At 41.7% G+C, this 18,427-nt stretch overlaps 1 protein-coding gene across 3 annotated transcripts in view; it reads right to left on the reverse strand.

Annotated features, from left to right (window-relative positions):
• The window catches only part of DNAJC10 (DnaJ heat shock protein family (Hsp40) member C10), a 35,776-nt gene extending 22,168 nt beyond the window's left edge, over positions 1-13,608 (reverse strand). The window contains exons 1-9 of one of the 3 annotated variants that reach the window (XM_060780111.2): positions 13,518-13,607; positions 11,565-11,662; positions 9,784-10,137; positions 8,311-8,476; positions 7,439-7,489; positions 4,177-4,259; positions 1,960-2,091; positions 426-519; positions 129-206 (exon numbers count right to left, since the gene is read on the reverse strand). In XM_060780111.2, coding sequence (XP_060636094.2) covers positions 129-206; positions 426-519; positions 1,960-2,091; positions 4,177-4,259; positions 7,439-7,489; positions 8,311-8,476; positions 9,784-9,990 — 811 coding nt within the window. In that variant the 5' untranslated portion in view covers positions 9,991-10,137; positions 11,565-11,662; positions 13,518-13,607. Of the gene's footprint in view, positions 1-128; positions 207-425; positions 520-1,959; positions 2,092-4,176; positions 4,260-7,438; positions 7,490-8,310; positions 8,477-9,783; positions 10,138-11,564; positions 11,663-13,517 lie in introns of all 3 variants that reach the window. The other 2 variants (XM_067471089.1, XM_067471085.1) reach the window with 2 other exon arrangements.
• Between the last annotated feature and the right edge of the window lie 4,819 nt (positions 13,609-18,427).

Here is an 18,427-nt window from a genome sequence, read left to right on the forward strand (position 1 = left end):
CACGTCTCAGCTTTTACACATTTCTAACACTATTCCTGTTTGTCTTCCACTGTCAATTTATCTACTTCAATGCCTCCACAGTTATTAAAATTCCATTGTAAATGTTAATTGCTGGAAACTATATTTACCTCCTTGTTCTGCACAGAAGGTAATTAACCAGCCAACTCCAGAAGCAAATGCAGCCTCAACAGCATTAACAAAATTTCCTAAAATAGAAAAAAACACGATTTAATGAGTGACAACTAAATGGATTTATTCAGAAACATTATGTAGTACAAACTTTTTGATGTACATCTTTTGACAGCACTTTTATCTTTTCTACATTTCTATTACCATATAGACTGTTTTGATTGGAATATATATCTTCCATTATTTTATTGTAAAGTTTGTAATTCCTGCAACCTGAAGAATAATATTAAACATACCTGCCCAGAACTCTGTCACTGTGCTTTCAACAAATTGCATGGCAAAGCTCATTAAGCTCTCTTTTGACCTATCGCCATAGTATTTCACTGGATTCTACAAAGAAAAAGATTTTCAATTAAAGACATAGTCTTGGATTACATGTATTAGTCAATAGACGGCAAGGAAATTCTTAAAGTGAATTCAGAAATCTAGGAATAAAACCCTAAGCCCTAAGTACACACAGTCCTCCATATCCATGGCTTTTGCACCCATGGATTCAATTAATCACGGCTCTAAAATATTTGGAAAAAAATCCCCCAAAACAAATCCTGATTTTGTCATACAATGAGCATTGCACTGATGTGTAGGCATAGTCTGTTCTAGCCTTCTTTCACAGATCCTCAGATTCTCCCCACCACTCATTTGAATTGTTTGTCGTTTTATATAGGTGTCTTCAGAATCCATGGATTTTGGTATCCACAAATGGTTCAGTAACTAAAAGCACTGTATCTCATCTTTAGAACATATTAATTACCTACGCAATACTCTTCCCCAACAGAAATATAGCAGGAATGAAAAAAGATCCAAAACCCAAGTGATTCCCACCAAGGAACAGCCGTCCTTATGTTATTACAGTAGAGTCTCGCTTATCCAACCTCCGCTCACCCAACGTTCTGTATTATCCAGCACAGTCTGCCTCCCTCCCGGATCCACAGATGTTTCAATACATTGTGATGTTTTGGTGCGAAATTCGTAAATATAGGGATTACTACATGACACAACTGTGTATTGAACTACTTTTTCTATCTATTTGTTGTAAAACATTATGTTTTCATGCTTAATTTGTAAAATTATAACATAATTTGACATTTAACAGGCTTTCCCTTAATCCCTCCTTATTATACAACATTTTTACTTATTCAACGTTCTGCAAGCTTGGTTATGTTGGATAAACGAGACTCTACTATGTTTCGCTTGAGCAGGTACATCCATGCCATATGGGACATGGCCATATCCATCCCTGTCCTCTCCATGAATTCCCATAGATGTCTCCATGTGATTAGAAAACTTGATAACCAGGTTCCAATGGCATGAAGGTTTCTACTCCTATATGCTGTCGGTGATCTCTGTTTATTAGGAGAAGATTGAGAAGGAATTAATACCCACAAAGGAATATGGAATCTTGCAAATCTGGCAAAGCTTGGTAACTGGGCTTATGGACAACAATTCCAAGAATGCCCAACTAGTGTGGCTATACTGTGAGGGGGGGGGGGTTCTAGAAAGCATAATTTCCCTCAAAAAATGAAGGCAATTTTCCAAGTGTGCATTTCTTTCTGCCCTTTCAGCACCAGATTCTTGTTGCTAATGTTTATCTCGGTGACAACATTTTTGCTACTGTTGCTATGTGTCTCTTGCCTCTTGGAGGCTATCTGTAATGTTCCAAATAAATACCAGAAGACTCCCCTTCTGTAAGACTTGGTATTGTCATTCCTTAGACAGCTCCCCTGGGACCCCAGGTAGCTATAGGATTAGGAAGGGCAATGGCTTACTTACCATTCCGGTTTTAAAGACATACAGGCTTGGGTAGCTATTAATTCCTTTCATGCGGCAGAGCATTCTGTTATCACCACAGTTGACAGCTCCAATACGTATTAAACCGTCCATTTCTTTAGCAAATTCTCTCCACTGAAGATTGAAAAAGAAACCAGTTTTTTTTCTACGCAAAAATGTGGCCCCTGCTATATACAGAATTTCTAAGTATTTTGTTCCTTTTGAAATGCAATGCAACTTCATATTCACAGCTTGGTGGAAGGAAAATACTGGCTCACCTAGCACTCTTACCACCACAATGAGAACCAACGATCTATCCCCATATGGTCTCAAGAGAGAGCAGAAATATCTGGTCCAATTTCATTCATAATTTGATTGTAATGACCAATAACATTATGTAACACGATTTCAGTTCCTGGTTAAGTAAGTAAGTAAAGTTTATTACGGTCAATGACCAGATCACAACATTGGGACCCAGTCCCGTACATTCACATCAAACCCAAAGGGTTATACACTTCAAACTCCAACAAATTTTAACATCTAAGCTAAAAACCAATACAAGAAGTTATTAAAACCTAACTCAACCCACAAAACACAGTTCCTGAGTAATAAATCATAGAATAATAAAGTTGGAAGAAATCATATGGGCTATCTAGTCCAACCTCCTGCCATGCAAGCAAGGCACAATCAAAGTACCCTTGACAGATAGCCATCCAGCTTCTGTTTTAAAACTTCTGAGGAAGCTATTTAAAAGCTTCCAAATGTCACTATGTAACACGATTTCCGTTCCTGGGTTATATATGTCATTTCCTAATTGGTTCTATCATTAAAATATGGAAAAATTTATTAAACTGTTTTTATGGGACATCCTGCAGCACATTTTGCCATAATTATTCACTGAATATCTCATAGAGACTCAACCAATTTAGCACAGTTTGCAGCAGCCACAAAAATAAAGTTTCTGGAATATAAGAATTTCTTTCGAAGTAAATACCGCACAATTAAACAGGAAACAACACTTTCAAACCAGGAACAGAAATTCAATTTTTGTTACATAGTGTAATCAGAGGGCCATACACTGCTAAATATAACTATGGGCCATTCCAGATAGGTCCCATGTCCCAGGATTCCTGCTTTAAACAGGATTATATGAGTTCACACTGCCAGATAATCTGGAATAAACAGCAAACTTGCCATCAGATCCTGGGATATAGAGCCTGTCTGGAAGGGCCAATCTTTACTTTGAAAAAATCTATTGGACTTTGGTGACTGCACTGGGGATCGAATTAAAGCCTCTCAGGCAGTGTTGTGTGAAGTTGAGGTTGCCTCCAAACAACTCCTCACTTCCACCCTGCATCTCCAAGCCTGTTTAATTTTTTTCCAAAACACCTACAGTTGTACACCCCACAATAGGCAAATAAAATATGGTGTACCCCCAGAAACCCTGCTACAGGTTGGACACGAGGTTGGACTATTGCAACGCCTTATATGCCGGCCTTTCGAAGTCAACAACCCAGAAGATTCGGATGGTCCAACATGCAGCGGCCAGGCTGCTAGCAGGATCATCTATAAGATCCCATATCACACCGATTCTGCAACAACTGCATTGGCTACCAATAGAACATCGGATCTCTTACAAGATACTGATCCTGACATTTAGAGCTCAAAATGGCCAAGGACCTTTATATCTTAGGGACCGCCTCATTCCTTTTCTCCATCTGTGATCACCTCGATCCACCCAGGAAAATCTATACATACCGGGCCCTAGGAAGGTACACCTGGAAGCTATAAGGCGTAGAGCTTTTTCGACCTATGCTCCAATTCTGTGGGACTCTTTGCCTCCATACATTAGAGCAATGTCGGAGTTGCGACCTTTTGTAAAGGCACTCAAGACTTGGCTGTTTGGTTGTGCATTTAAGTAATCAGATCTAATTTGCCAAATAGTCACTGTTGTATGTTTTTATGTTGAATGTTTTTATATTGTGTAAATGCTATTTTAGATTGTAAGTCGCTCGGAGCACCTTGGTGAAGAGCGACTAATTAAGAAATAAACTGAAGTGAAGTGAAAGTGAAGCATGCCATTAGGGTATGATGCAGCTCTCTCATCCCATCCCACCTTCACCTTTTCCCTTCACTGAGTCTCCATGTGCCCCTTCCACTGCCAAAGAAAACTGAAGTATACATTGCATGGGGGGGAAACAGAAACTAACTTATACTTACAGTTGGTGCCAGGTCATGGCAATGCGAGCATCGAGGGGAATAAAAATTGATAAACCACAGTTCTCCAGAAGTAACAGCAGCATCTATTTTAAAGAGAAGGAAAACAAGTCTGTGGTTATTTTAACTGTTCACCAATATCAAATCATATAGAACTGGAGGAGATGAGAATGGACTAGGTCGCTAGTAAAGGCCCAACTTAGTCCTTCCATTCAGTCAACTCTTGAAGTTATCTGTGCTCTCAGAAAGAAGGTAAATGTGTGAGAGAATACATTTTCAATGGATAAACTGTCCCATCTTAAAAGCTCAAAGCTGAATTATTTTATTTAATCTTTGGTTTCCAAAATTGATTCAATTGATTTAAAGTGGTAAAGGGTTCTCCTTGACATTACATTTTGGGGACGGACAGGTACCCTGGAGGGAGGTCCTCAAGTAAGGTTTTGAGGTCTATAGGTTATGCACCCATTACCATTTGATATAGGAAGAGCAATAAGAGATTGGTTTAGCACGGACTCCAAAATAAATTGATGAGCGGAAGGAATTTTGGTTCCTTGAAGCTTTAATTGCGTAGATTCAGAGACTTCCGCTATTGAAAGAATGGCTACCATTTTGGTTTCTAGTTGCCCAGCAACAGAGAACAGTTCTGCATCCCAGCGCCTACACACTCCCTTGACAGTTTAGCCATTGCTTTGAATACACACATATACGGATGAAAACAATTTCAGTTATCTACTATTTTCAGGTATTTTTGTAGGAGGTAAGAGGAGAGACCAACAGAGAGAATCAAGGAGGATTTATAGCTCAACTGATACACATTTCAGAAAAAATGGAAATAGTCAATGTGTTGTCAATGATAAAGTGCTGGACTTGGACTTCAGCAACTTGAGTTCAAATCTCCTTTCAGACGTGAAGCCCTTTGGATCTTTTTGGGCATTCTTCTCTTTTTTTGTAAAACCCAGGTAAAATTACCATTTTTTCTTTTTTAAAAAAACTAACCTGCATTCAAAGAGCTGCAAGTAAGTGGTAAAGGTTTCTCCTTGACATTACATTTTGTCGTGTCCAACTCTGGAGGTTGGTGCTCGTCTCAATTTCTAAACCGAGGAGCCAACATTGTCCGTAGACTCCTCCAAGCTCATGTGGCTGGCATGACTACATGGAGCGCCGTTACCTTCCCGCAGAAGTGCTTTACTCACATTTACAAGTTTTCAAACTGCTAGGTTTCGAACTGCTAGGTTGGCAGAAGCTGGGGCTAACATCAGGAGCTCACCCCAATCCCTGGATTCAATCCACCAGTCTTTTGGTCAGCAAGTTCAGCTCAGCGGTTCAACCCGCTGCACCACCAGGGCTCCCAAAGAGCCATAGCAATGCTAAGAATCAAGAAGATACACCGCCTTATCAGCTTTGAGTAGTAATAAGTGTAGAAACAAAATGGAACCCAAAATCCTTTAGAAGGGAGTGGCAAACTTTCTCTATCCCAGGACAGAGGAAGTTATATACAGTAGTTGTAAATACTTCACAAAGTTAAGGTTGTTTCAATTAGAGCATTATTATTTATGCCAGATGAGATGGTGCAATGGATGACCATAAAGTGTGAATATCATAAGAAGCAGACAAACTAACGATGGCACCAAAGCCAGCTCTGGGAGAATTCATACTGTATGCACAGGCATGTTATAATCAGCAAGGTAAACACATCACAATCTGTAAATACCAAGGGCAAACACAAAAAGGAAATGCAAACACATGCCAGCACTTAGTTATCTTTTTCTGGGAGGAGAACTAAGAATGTGATGTGCTGGTCATGGCCCACAGAGCCCTATAAAGGTTAGGTCCAGATTATCTGAAAAGCCATATCTCCCTATGCCAGTGTTTCTCAACCAGGGGGTTTGGACACCTGGAGGGGTCACAAGGGGGTGTCAAAGGGGTCGCCAAAGACCATCAGTAAACAGAATTTTCTGTTGGTTATGGGGGTTCTGTGTGGGAAGTATGGCCCAATATTATCATTGGTGGGGTTCATAATGCTCTTTGTAGATGAACTATAAATCCCAACAACTACAACTCCTAAACGTCAAGGTCTATTTCCCCCACCCCAAACTACACCAGTGTTCACATTTGGGCATATTGAATATTTGTGCCAGGTTTGGTCCCAATTGTTTGAGTCCACAGTACTCTCTGGATATAGGTGAACTACAAAGCCAAAACTCAAGATCAATGCCCACCAAACCCTTCCATATTTTCTGTTGGTCGTGGGAGTTCTGGGTGCAAAGTTTGGTTCAATTCCATTGTTGGTGGAGTTCAGAATGTTTTTTAATTTTATGTGAACTACAAATTCCAGCAATTACAACTCTTAAATGACAAAATCAATTGGCCCCCAACCCCACCAGTATTCAAATTTGGGTATATCAGGTATTGTAGATTAACTATAAATCCCAGCAACTACAACTCCCAAATGACAAAATCAATATCCCCCCCCCCCCCCAATTCCACCAATATTCAAATTTGGGTGTATTTGTGCCAAATTTGGTCCAGTGAATGAAAATACATCCTGCATATCCAATATTTACATAACGATTCATAACGGAAGTAAAATTACAGTCATGAAGTAACAACAAAAATAATTTTATGGTTGGGGGTCACCACAACATGAGGAACTGTATTGAGTGGTTGTGGCATTAGGAAGGTTGAGAAATACTGCCCCATGCCAACATGCTAGAAGGGAAGGTTTTTCCTCTCAATCCCACAACTATCACAGGATTGATTCGTGAGAACATGAGAGAAAATTGGAACCAGAAATATACAGTTAAACTTTTTTTCTTTCCAATTAAGAAAGCAATCTCTAAAGAAAAGGACTAATCAAAATGTCTGAAGAGGAACAGAATTAGGGGGCGGATAAAGTATTTCCATGCTTTATTTAGACGCCTAATCCTTCTGTAGGAGGTGACCAGTCAGGGCAAATGTTCAAGGCTGCAAAATGAATGTTCGAAAAAGCCGGGCTTTAAAATGAACTTTCCCTCTCCTTGAGGAACCACTAAGATCCCACCGAGCTAAAAATAGTATGTGCCCTAAAGTTTATAGTCAAATGCTTCACTGAGTACAAATAAGATATTATCTTTGAATAGTAAAATTCATTATTCTCTCTGGCTGACATTTAGCAATCTGTGTTAACGTTTTGTAATCTCAAGAAAAGAGTATGTGGCACCCAAACTGCACTTTACGTAAATGACTTTAAAAATCTCAAGAAACAAGGTTAACTGCACTGACTTACCAAATTCCCCTCTATCCAGTGTTACAATTTCAGGATCGTCATCATAAATACCTGGTGAAGAAAAAACAGAGTCAGTATTGAAAAAAAAATTCGAGAGTTAATTAATATAGGGTATAATAATAAAAACCATCAGTCACTACCTCACTGTGCTTAATTATGGCCCCTTCCACACATTTGAATAAAATCCCACATTATCTGCTTTGAACTGGAACATATGGCTGTGTGGATACAGATAACCCAGTTCAAAGCAGATATTGTGGGATTTTCTGCCTTGATATTCTGGGATATAGGGCTGTGTGGAGAGGCCCTAAGGGCGAACACACTTAATGGTTACGTGTCAAAAGAGGAAAAAAATGCTAGGGTTGGTCTGCCACTTTTGCAGGTTTTGAGGACTTAAGTGATTCCTCAAGATAACATATTCATCAAATTCACAAATAATCAAAAATAGAGAAAGTTGCAAATGTGAAGGTTGTATATGCTACCAGTGGCGCAATGGGTTAAATCCTTGTGCCAGCAGGACTGAAGATCGACAGGTCAGAGGTTCGAATCCAAGAGAGCATGGATGAGCTCCCTCTGTCAGCTCCAGCTCCCCATGTAGGGACATGAGAAAAGCCTCCCACGAGGATGGTAAAGCATCAAAACATCCGGGCATCCCCTGGGCAAGGCCTTGTAGACAGCCAATTCTCTCACACCGGAAGCAACTTGCAGTTTCTCAAGTCACTCCTAACATGGAAAAAAGCATCTGCAAACAAGCATTAAAGCCCCCTTCAACTCCATGTTTACTTGGGCCATTCTTTTCCCTCTTAGTGTATAAATACATATATATATAAAGCCTTGGCAGGTCTTGTTCTACTGACAAGCATGGAGCTTACCAAAATCATAACGATAGAAGTGCCAGCTTTCGTATCGTCCTCCCTGCTGGTTGTCGTCTAAACCTTTCTCCCCATATTTATCATATTTCTTTCGTAGGTCTTCGTCTTTTAATACTTCGTAAGCCCGGTTTATTTTCAAAAAGTTGTCATGGGCTTCTGGATCATTCTGCAAGACAAAAAAACCACATCTGGATCTTAACAGAATATTCAGTCTTGGAATCTTGGACAATATTTACGAAATGCCAATGGACGTGTCTGCAAATATTTGGGCTTTCGATTCAAAGATCACTCAAACCAAGTAGAGCTACCTATTCTTGGTGGCATCCCTATTGATTGGACCTTGTATCTGCCAACGTTCTGGCAAACTCACAATTTCCCCTTAGGAACGAGAGTTCAGTCCACTCAGGCAAGTCTTCCAGTGTTTATGAAAGGCTTATTCATGGGCCAATGAGAAAGGAAGGTGTAGAAATTCACCTTCCTCCCACCATCATTTTATCAGTACTTCTCAGAATTCAAATCTAGTAACAGAAATTATCACTAATGCCACCATAAACTATTGTTGGGGCACAATATAATGTAGGGGTTTTGTAGCATACATCAGATCTGCAACTCATCAAACTGAACACAGGCTCCTGATCATATAGGACACATATATATGGCAACAATCATTTGACATATTCTGTTTGGCTAGGACTACAGCAGTGGTTCTCAACCTGTGGGTCCCCAGATATTTTGGCCTTCAACTCCAGAAATCCTAACAGCTGCTAAACTGGCTGGGATTTCCGGGAGTTGTAGGCCAAAACACCTGGGGACCCACAGGTTGAGAACCATTGGACTACAGAAACAAGGTTGTTGTTAAACATCTGCCTGGTAGACGACATTACACTCAATCGATTTAACTATCTTATAACATGAAAACACTGATAATGTTAAGACTTCCCAGCTGAAAAAAAAAAAAAAACAAAACTCAAGAGCTGCTGGAGTAACATTTTTTTTAAAAAAGTTCTAAACATTATACCAATTACCCATTACATTTCTCTACCACTATATCATGATATGACATGGAGCCCCTGATGGCAAAGTGGGTTAAACTGTTGAACTTGCTGACTAAAAGGTCAGCGGTTCGAATCCAGGGATTGGGGTGAGCTCCCGTTGTTAGCCTCAGCTTCTGTCAACCTAGCAGTTTGAAAACATGCAAATGTGAGTAGATCAATAGGTACTGCTTCAGTGGGAAGGTAGCAGCACTCCATGCAGTCATGCCAGACACATGACCTTGGATGTGTCTATGGACAAAGCCGGCTCTTCGGCTTAGAAATGGAGATGAGCACCAGCGTCGGACATGACTAGACTTAATGTCAAGGGGAAACCTTTCCCTTTACTTTACCATGATACTTAATTTTCAGAAATGGAAAGAGTTCACCACCTGCAACACTTTGTGGAAAATAGAAATCATTTATTGCCAAGGCGACCCACCTGATTCTTATCAGGGTGCAACTTTAATGCCAACCTTTTGAAAGCCTGCCTTATTTCTCTACTTGTTGCTTCTTTGGATATTCCAAGTAAACTGTAGTAGTCTTGATCTGGGCAAACAAAGGCCAGCAGGCACATTAAAACTAAAGACAAGAAGACAATTCTTTTCATCTCTCTGATGCACTTCATTTCAGGCAAGAGGGGCTCCATGATGAGTCCTTGAGTCGAGTGCAACTAAAGCAGGCCAATGGGCTTCACGATACTGTAGTCAAAAGGGTTGCATATATCTCTGAAGAAGCGTCACATTGTTTTTTTGCTGTCATAATCCAGAAGATGACACTTGTGTTTCTCAAGCACCTATAAAAAGGAAACAAAAGCTTTCAGATTCTCTGTACTGTTGAGGAAAGTATTAGCCATGTTTCTCTTATATCACTATGTTTACTACCCTAGCCCCCAGCTTCTATAGATATCATACTCTCACTTCCCTTGATGCCTCCATAGTTTTGGAACTGCTTCCCAAAACATTCACACCCAATTTCTCTTATCTTATCAAGTCAATCATGAATCGGAGCCCTCGGTGGTGCAGCAGGTTAAACCACTGAGCTGGTGGTTGGAATCCGGGGAGTGGGGTGAGCTCCCACTGTTAGCCCCAGCTTCTTCCAACCTAGCAGTTCAAAAACATGTAAATGTGAGTAGATCAATAGGTACCACTTCTGCAGGAAAGTAACAGGGCTCAATGCAGTCATGCTGGCCATATGATCTAGGAAACGTCTATGGACAGTGTCGGCTCTTCAGCTTAGAAATTGAGATGAGCACCACCCTCAGAGTTGGACACGACTAGGTTTAATATCAGGAGAAACCTTTACCTTTACTATCAGGAAAATGCAGCTTTTACCAGATGTCTTCACTAAGTCTCTCACCCCTTACTGAAGTTCCTATACTCTTTTCCAGGAGAAGGGATACCCATGGCATCCCAGATTTTGAAAATCCCACAATAGCTGATTTGAACTGGGTTATTGGAGTCCACACTGCCATATATTTAAATTCAAAGCAAATAATGTGGATTTTCTGCCTTGATATTCTGGGTTATATGGCTGTGTGGAAGCATCCCAAGATGCTATACTCAATTCCTAGCACTACAAATAGCATATTTAAAAGCGAGTAAAAACCTGGAATGGGTTAACCACCTGACTGACATGGAATTGATTCACCGATTGATTTAATTCATTTAACCCGCCTTTCTACTAATAATGGGATTCAATTGTGGCTTACAACATATTTAAAAACCATAGAAACAAAACTATAGGAATAAACCATAGGAATAAAACTATACAAAGCCATCAATAAACATGTGACTATAAGAGTTATTTCAAACACAAACCAATTAAAAAGTTCATTAAAAGAGCACACACACACCATATTAGCCCAATGAAATGCAACTTGATAGAGATGTAGTCGTATAGTTCTCAGGAAATTGTATTACGAAGGTTATCAGGAAATGTCCTGGATCACCAGGAAGCAAGCTGCAAATGGCACGCAGAGCTAATGCCAGCTAAGGGGCATTGAAGGATGCCAGCACCAGGAATGTTAACAGCCTATCCAACAATTGGAGTAATGAACAACACTGTATTTTCCCCATTTTAGCAATAACATCTCAAGCTCTGGAATCTACCTGTTCACATATCGTTGAGTTAGACTCAGGATCACCCAATTTACAGGGCAGGGAGGTGTGCAAAAATCCAACAGGTGAAACTCTTTTCAGCATAGAGATAAAATAAACTCACCTGTTAACTGCTGCTGCTATAGACAGGCAGCAATGGAAAAGCCCTGCAAAAGTGCATCCAGGTAAAATGTGCCTGAATAGAGATCCACAGAATTGTTCCTGTGGGGAAAGAACCAAGAGATAGAGTGAAAAAGAACACGGGCTAAGCGTGAAGGTGGAGGTGGCCAGCTCCATAAATGTTTTGAGAGATTCAGCTATTTCTGGTTCCATTTTTAAAGGTCGAGAGAGTATCTTTTTCAACCAAGGCCCTTTCCCCACAGCTGAATAAAATCCCACATTATCTCCCTTGAATGTCAATGTAGACTCTCAAATAACCCAACTCAAAGCAGATATTATGGGATTTTCTCCCTTGATATTCTGGGTTATATGGCCCCAAGAGTCACATCCTTTCTACTTATTTTGGCCTTTGGTTAGTACAGATAGTTAAGCCCTAGCTAGCTTGGCCAATGGGCAGCTGGTAAGGAATACACAAACACACACACATTTCATACCACCTGCCCATTGGCCAAGCTCGCTAGGGCTTGTGCATTCAGAAGAAGACCTATAAGCCACTCTAAACACCTTTGCAGAAGTTTACGAGAAGCTCGGCCTGTCATTAAACATCGAGAAAACCAAAGTGCTGTTCCAGCAGTCACCAGCCAATCCCTCTCCAATGCCAGAAATAGAGCTTAATGGTGTAACATTAGAAAATGTTGACAATTTCCGCTACCTTTGTAGCCACCTCTCCACAAAAGTTAACATTGACACCGAATTTCAACACCACCTGAACTCTGCGAGTGCAGCTTTTTTCTGAATGAAGCAGAGAATGTTTGAGGACCAGGACATCCATAGAGCAGAAAATCCCACATTATCAGCTTTGAACTGAGATATATGGTAGTGTGGACTCCGGAGTCTTCTACAGCTATATAACCCAGATTATCAAAGCAGAAAATTGCACAATATCTGTTTTGAACCGGGAGACAATATATGCTAGTGTGGACTCGGATAACCCAGGACCCTTCCACACATAGCCCTACATCCCAGAATGTCTACTTTGAACTGGGTTATTTGTCCACACTCGGATAATGTGGGACTTTCTGCCATGATATTCTGGGATATAGGTCTGTGTTGAAGGACCCCCAGTTCAAAGCAGATGTTGTGGGATTTCCTGCCTTGATATTCTGAGTTATAGGGCTATGCGGAAGGGTCCAGGGTCCACAATGCCATATATCCCAGTTCAAAGCAGATAGTGTGGGATTTTCTTCCTTGATGATCTGGGTTATAGGGCTGTGTGGAAGACTCTGGAGTCCACACTACCATATATCCCAGTTCAAAGCTGATAATGTTGGATTTTCTGCTTTGTTATACTGGGCTATATGGCTGTGTGAAAGAGTCCAGACTGCCATATATCCCAGTTCAAAGCAGATATTGTGGGATATTCTGTCTTGATGATCTGGGTTATAGGGCTGTGTGGAAGACTCCAGAGTCCACACTGCCATATATCCCAGTTCAAAGCAGATAGTGTGGGATTTTCTGCCTTGATATTCTGGGTTATATGGCTGTGTGGAAGACTCCAGAGTCCACACTGCCATATATCCCAGTTCAAAGCAAATAATGTGGGATTTTCTTGATGTTTTGGGTTATATGACAGTGTGAAAGGGGGCCATAGTTTTGCAAAGTCTTGAACCTCCCCTGCCAAAGAGGGATGCCGCCCCACCAAACTACAAAGGCCAGGATCCCATAGGATGGAGTCAAACAATAGTTGGGAAGAGGCCTCCCTTCTGCAGTGGGGATGCACCCCATGTGGCCCACGGGTGGGCTGAGAATCACTCATATAGGGAGGAAGGCATTTGCAGGGAAGAGGAGGGAATATGAGGCAGAAGGGAGGCCTGGAGGGGAAGGAAGGGGGCTGCGGGAGGGAGGAGAAGAGGGCTTGCCCTTTTCCAGGCCATAGGGGAGCAGAGAGGAGCCTTACCGGGTGCTTTCGTGAATCCCTCCCGTGGGTAGCCGGCACAGGGGAAGAGGAGGAGGAGGAGGAGAGGAGGAGGAGCCAGGGCTGGGCCAGAGCGCGCAGGGCAGCCTGGGCTGCCAATGGGAGGAGGAGGGGAGGAAGAAGGAAGGAAGGAAAGCAGAAGGGAGAGGCCACGGATCCGGCTCTGAACAGGAGGCAGCGGAGGGCGGGAAGGGTTTGGGGTGTGTGTTTGTGTGTGCATGCAGATTCATCTCTTTCTTTCCCCCTTCCAAGGCTGACGTGGCCTCCGCTCCTGCAGCCCAGGGAGAGGGCTCGCCTCCAAAGCAGGAGAGTGCGTCTGCACTCTGGAATGAAGGCAGTCTCGCCCCGCTTTAACGCCACACTTGGGAATTCCCGAAGGGTTTCACTCTGGGAAGGCACCAGCCTTGTCGAACTACAACTCCCAAGATTCTACAATACAGGGCTCATCCACACAACCATATAATTCAGAATATCAAGGCAGATTCCCACTCCGACTTGAGAAACTGCAAGTCACTTTTGGTGTGAGAGAATTGGCCGTCTGCAAGGACGTTGCCCAGGGGATTCCCGGGATGTTTTTGTTGCACTCCAGGACAGGAATAACCCTCTGACTTTAAAACACCACACATTGAGTCGGGAAAAACAATCCTTTATTGAAGATAAGTAAAAGCAGCAAAGTAAAAAAGGCACTTTAAAGGAATAGGTAAATCCAATTAGGTAAGAAGATAAGCAGGAACCAATTAGTCCAAGGTAAAGTTCAGCAATGGGTGATAGTATGATAGCTGGGTCCGGAAGCTCCTAGCGTTACGCACATTCCGCAGCAATGGTTGTGAATAAGGGAAGGGGAGAGCAACACACTAAGGAGGGTGGGAATATACTTCAATTTGGTGGAAGGATAGAAAGGAGGGGAGGGTTAGGATAAAGTTTAGGGTAAGGTTTAGGGTTTGGGATAGGATAAAGCTTAGAATTAGGGTTTGGGTTAGGGTTAAGGGTCAGGGTTTTACCATTAAAGAATTCTTACATTCCTTCTATAATATCTGTGTTCCGTTTTGCATTGCACAAATAGCGCTCCCAAAGGCGCGAAGCGAAAAGAGCGTAAGGCTCAGAACTTCTGGACCCAGCTTTCATACTATTACCCCACAATGTCCAAAAACAAAGTCTACACTTCTCTAACAAAATCCAAAGAACCAGGAAATGTTGATCCAAGGCATGAGTACAAGAGAGAAAAAGCCAAACCTAGAAACAAGAAATCCTTAAGCATGCATTTTCCAACCACGGCTTCCATGAAACAAGGACAAGAACTGAGCAGGATTCTAAACTATGCTTCATCTGACTATATTTCCCATGCTTGGAACTTTTAAGCCCTTCCAAGCACTTAGGAACTGATTTCGCTTTCCTTGAGTGGCCCTTATCTTTTTCTCTCAGAGCCTAGCAGAACACCGAAGGCATTGCTCAACCTGTCTGTTTTGACTAATTTCTGCCCGCCTATCTATATGCTCATTCGTTTCTGTAGGTGCCGAGTTGTTTTAAGCCCCAAATCCTGGGATCTCTCTGGGAGCAATTCAGGGAGTAAACCGTCATCTCTATACCCTGTAGGAACATTCTCATGGGAAACTACATTTTGAACAGGTGTCCCTATGTCATTCTCTGCAACAATATCACTGACCAAACCATTGCCAAGCCCAACAATACAGCAATACAAATATACAACAAAGGAATACAACAGTAAAATATAAAGAAAAAATAAATAAAATACAAGAAACAATATAAATAAGTAGGTTCTTGTGGGTTTTTTCAGGCTATAGGGCCATGTTCCAGAGGCATTTCTCCTGATGTTTCACCTGCATCTATGGCAAGCATCCTAAGCACAACAAACTATATAAAATCACAATAATTGAACACAAAATAAATAATTAAAAAATAGAAGAAGGGGTGTGTGTGTGCTTTGGATCTCTTCGACACAGCCGTATAAAGTCCACATTATGTGCTTTGGACTGGATTATATGGCAGTGTAGACTCAGATAATCCAGTTTAAAGCAGATAATGTGTCTTATCTGCCTTGATATTCTAGATTATATGGCAGTGCAGAAGGTCCTTTGAATAGCATAGGGAAGAGTTAACACCTCTGGTTTTTGCTTTGCTGTCTGTGTCCCTCTTCAGAAGATTTTGCCTCACCTGTGATAATTGAATATTGAAAAATTTGGCTTGTTGTGGAAACAAGGATTGGTGAGAAAGCTTCAGTGGGGACACTGTATCCCCATGATAATAACTCCTCCAGGAGCAAATTTCCCCTCTGAGGGGCAGATTTCTCTCACTTCCTGTTGTCTCACCCCTGTTCTTTACTATGAGTCGTTTGTAAGTTGGATATTTGTAACTCGGGGACTGCCTGTTCTCTGCATTCTCCTTTCCTAGCACTGCATTTTCTTTGCTCTAATACTGGATACCAAGAGCTTCAGAAAGCCCTGAACCCAAGTATATTGCTTGTCTTTCTCCTCCGAGGTTAGCCCTGCTATTGGGCACCCTGAGATAGCTGTCATGAAAGGCCACTTGGACATAATGAATGGGAAGCTTTTCCTTTCCCTCAGGCAGTAAAATGTCTTGAGCTGCTGTTGCCTTCACCCAACCCAGTTTCAAGGATTACTTTGTTTCCTGTTACTCCACCTTTTTGTTCCACACTCTGCCTTTGTCAACAAACAGTCCTGCTCAGGTCTTGCGGACTCAGGGCAACCATGGCTTTCTCGACTGAATCTATCCATTAGGAATGAGATCTTACTCTTTTTCGACTGCCTTCTCCCTTATCAAGCCTTCTGGACTTTTCTCATATGTCATGTCTTCTCAAGGTATGACAATCTCAGTTTTGTCATCTTGGGAAGGCATAATTGAGTAGATTTCCTCTTGGTCTGTGATTTTAGAAAACCCAAGCCCATCCCACTGTTTCATAGGACACTTCTACACAGCTATATAATCCAGTTCAAAGCAGGAAGCGACACTTAGTTAAAATATCTGTAAACAGCCATCTTGCAGATGCCTTACTGATGGGGGCTGACATTTTTGAAGCCCCATAAACAGGAAAAAGTGTGCCTCAGATTCAATAAAATATATAACTGTTTGCCATAGGGATGGGGAGTGTATTACCTTCCAAATCCTTGAGGAATACTTCCCACCATGGGTTGTAGTTACTTCCATGCATTCAAGCCCAGGTATCATTTAAGTTCTGTAAAGCTGTAACCCATGAGGAATGTGTTATGTTCTGTTGCATTCTTAGGGATGATGGGACTTGCAGTCCCAACATACTGGGAGGGCCACAGGTTGTCTATCCTTGTTTGAAAGAGAAGCTTGATTTTATTTTCTTATAATTCTCATAGAATTAGCATGGGGATTTGGTTAACTAGTTAAAATTCATGAGTAAACCAGGATTTTTTAAAACCTGAAGTTTTGGGGGGTGGTTGGGTTTGAAGCCCTACCTCCCCTGTTACAGCCCTGATGAGTATAGACACGTGTATGTGAAATCTTGTGTGAAATGGTGGTACCTCTCCTTATGGCTCAAGGTGGGGTGCAGCATTGTTAAAACAAAGAGGTAAAATAATATTAAAATACAAGATACACAGAGTTAAATGCAGGTTAAAATTCACTAGCTAAAATTGTCTGGGTAGGCCTTCACGAAGAGATAGGTCTTTAATTCTGACAGCCAGTTTTACTGTCAGATCACTTCCAGAAGATCCTTCCACAGTCTTCTTGGAGTGGCCGATGAAAAATTCCTCTGGGTGTCGGTGGCCAGTTGGATTCTGGCAGGATGGAGTAGCCACCCCCTAGAGGACCTAAATGTCCACAGCAGATGGATTGTATGGAAGAAGGTGATCCTGTACGTAACCTGGACCTAAACAATGTAGTGCTTTAAAGGTCAAAACCAAAACTTTGTACTTTGTACCAAAACTAAGTGACAACTAGTGGAGTGACTTCAATGTGGGTGTAAAATGCTCACTCCTGGATGTTCGTGTAACTAGTTCGGCTGTTGTATTTTGAACTAATTGGAGTTTCCAAACTAGGTACGGAGGTAGCCCAATGTAAAGTGCATTGAATTAGTCCAATCTTGAAGTTAACATATACTCTACCATCTTTAGGTCCTCCGATTCTTGGACGGGCTGCAGCTGGCATATCAGCTGAATCTGATAGTAAGCATGCCTGACCATAACATCTACCTGAGCTGACATTTGGAGAGATGGATCCAAGAGCACTTCCAAGCTGTGAACGCAGTTTTGACAGTCGTCATTCAGCCCATCACTTCCTCTAGGCATTCATTCAGAGGAGGCATGCTATCCTTGGATAAGCTATTTTTGAAGGCACGGAGAAATATATTTTGCTGTCATCAACGTACTGATAGTACCCAGCCCCATGTTTCCGCATGATCTCTCCCAGTGGTTTCATTAAATGTTAAAAAGTGTTGGGGATAGAATAGTCCCTTGTGGGATACCATATAATGGTTCCTCAACCTTTTTTTTTTAGGAGCAGCTATCCACAGGCACCACCATCTGGAACCTGCCTAAGAGATATGACTGGAATCATTGAAACCTATGACCTCTGATTCCCAGAAATTCCATGGATACCATGGTCAAGAGTATCTAAAGCCACTGAGAGATCTAGAAGCACTAACACGGACACACGCCCCTTGTCACTGTCAAGATGGAGAGCATCCACTTCAGCTCTGGGAGTTGGAGGCCCAAACAGTTGGAGAGTTGCAGTTTGAGGATGCCTGAACTAAGGCATAGTCCACAACTCCTCAAATTCTTCCTTACTTGCTTCTTCTAGGGCAATGGTTCTCAACCTGTGGGTCCCCAGGTGTTTTGGCTTACAACTCAGAAATCCCATCCAGTTTACTAGCTGTTAGGATTTCTGAG

Source organism: Anolis sagrei, chromosome 1 (assembly GCF_037176765.1).
Source record: "Anolis sagrei isolate rAnoSag1 chromosome 1, rAnoSag1.mat, whole genome shotgun sequence".
NCBI lineage: Eukaryota > Metazoa > Chordata > Lepidosauria > Squamata > Dactyloidae > Anolis > Anolis sagrei.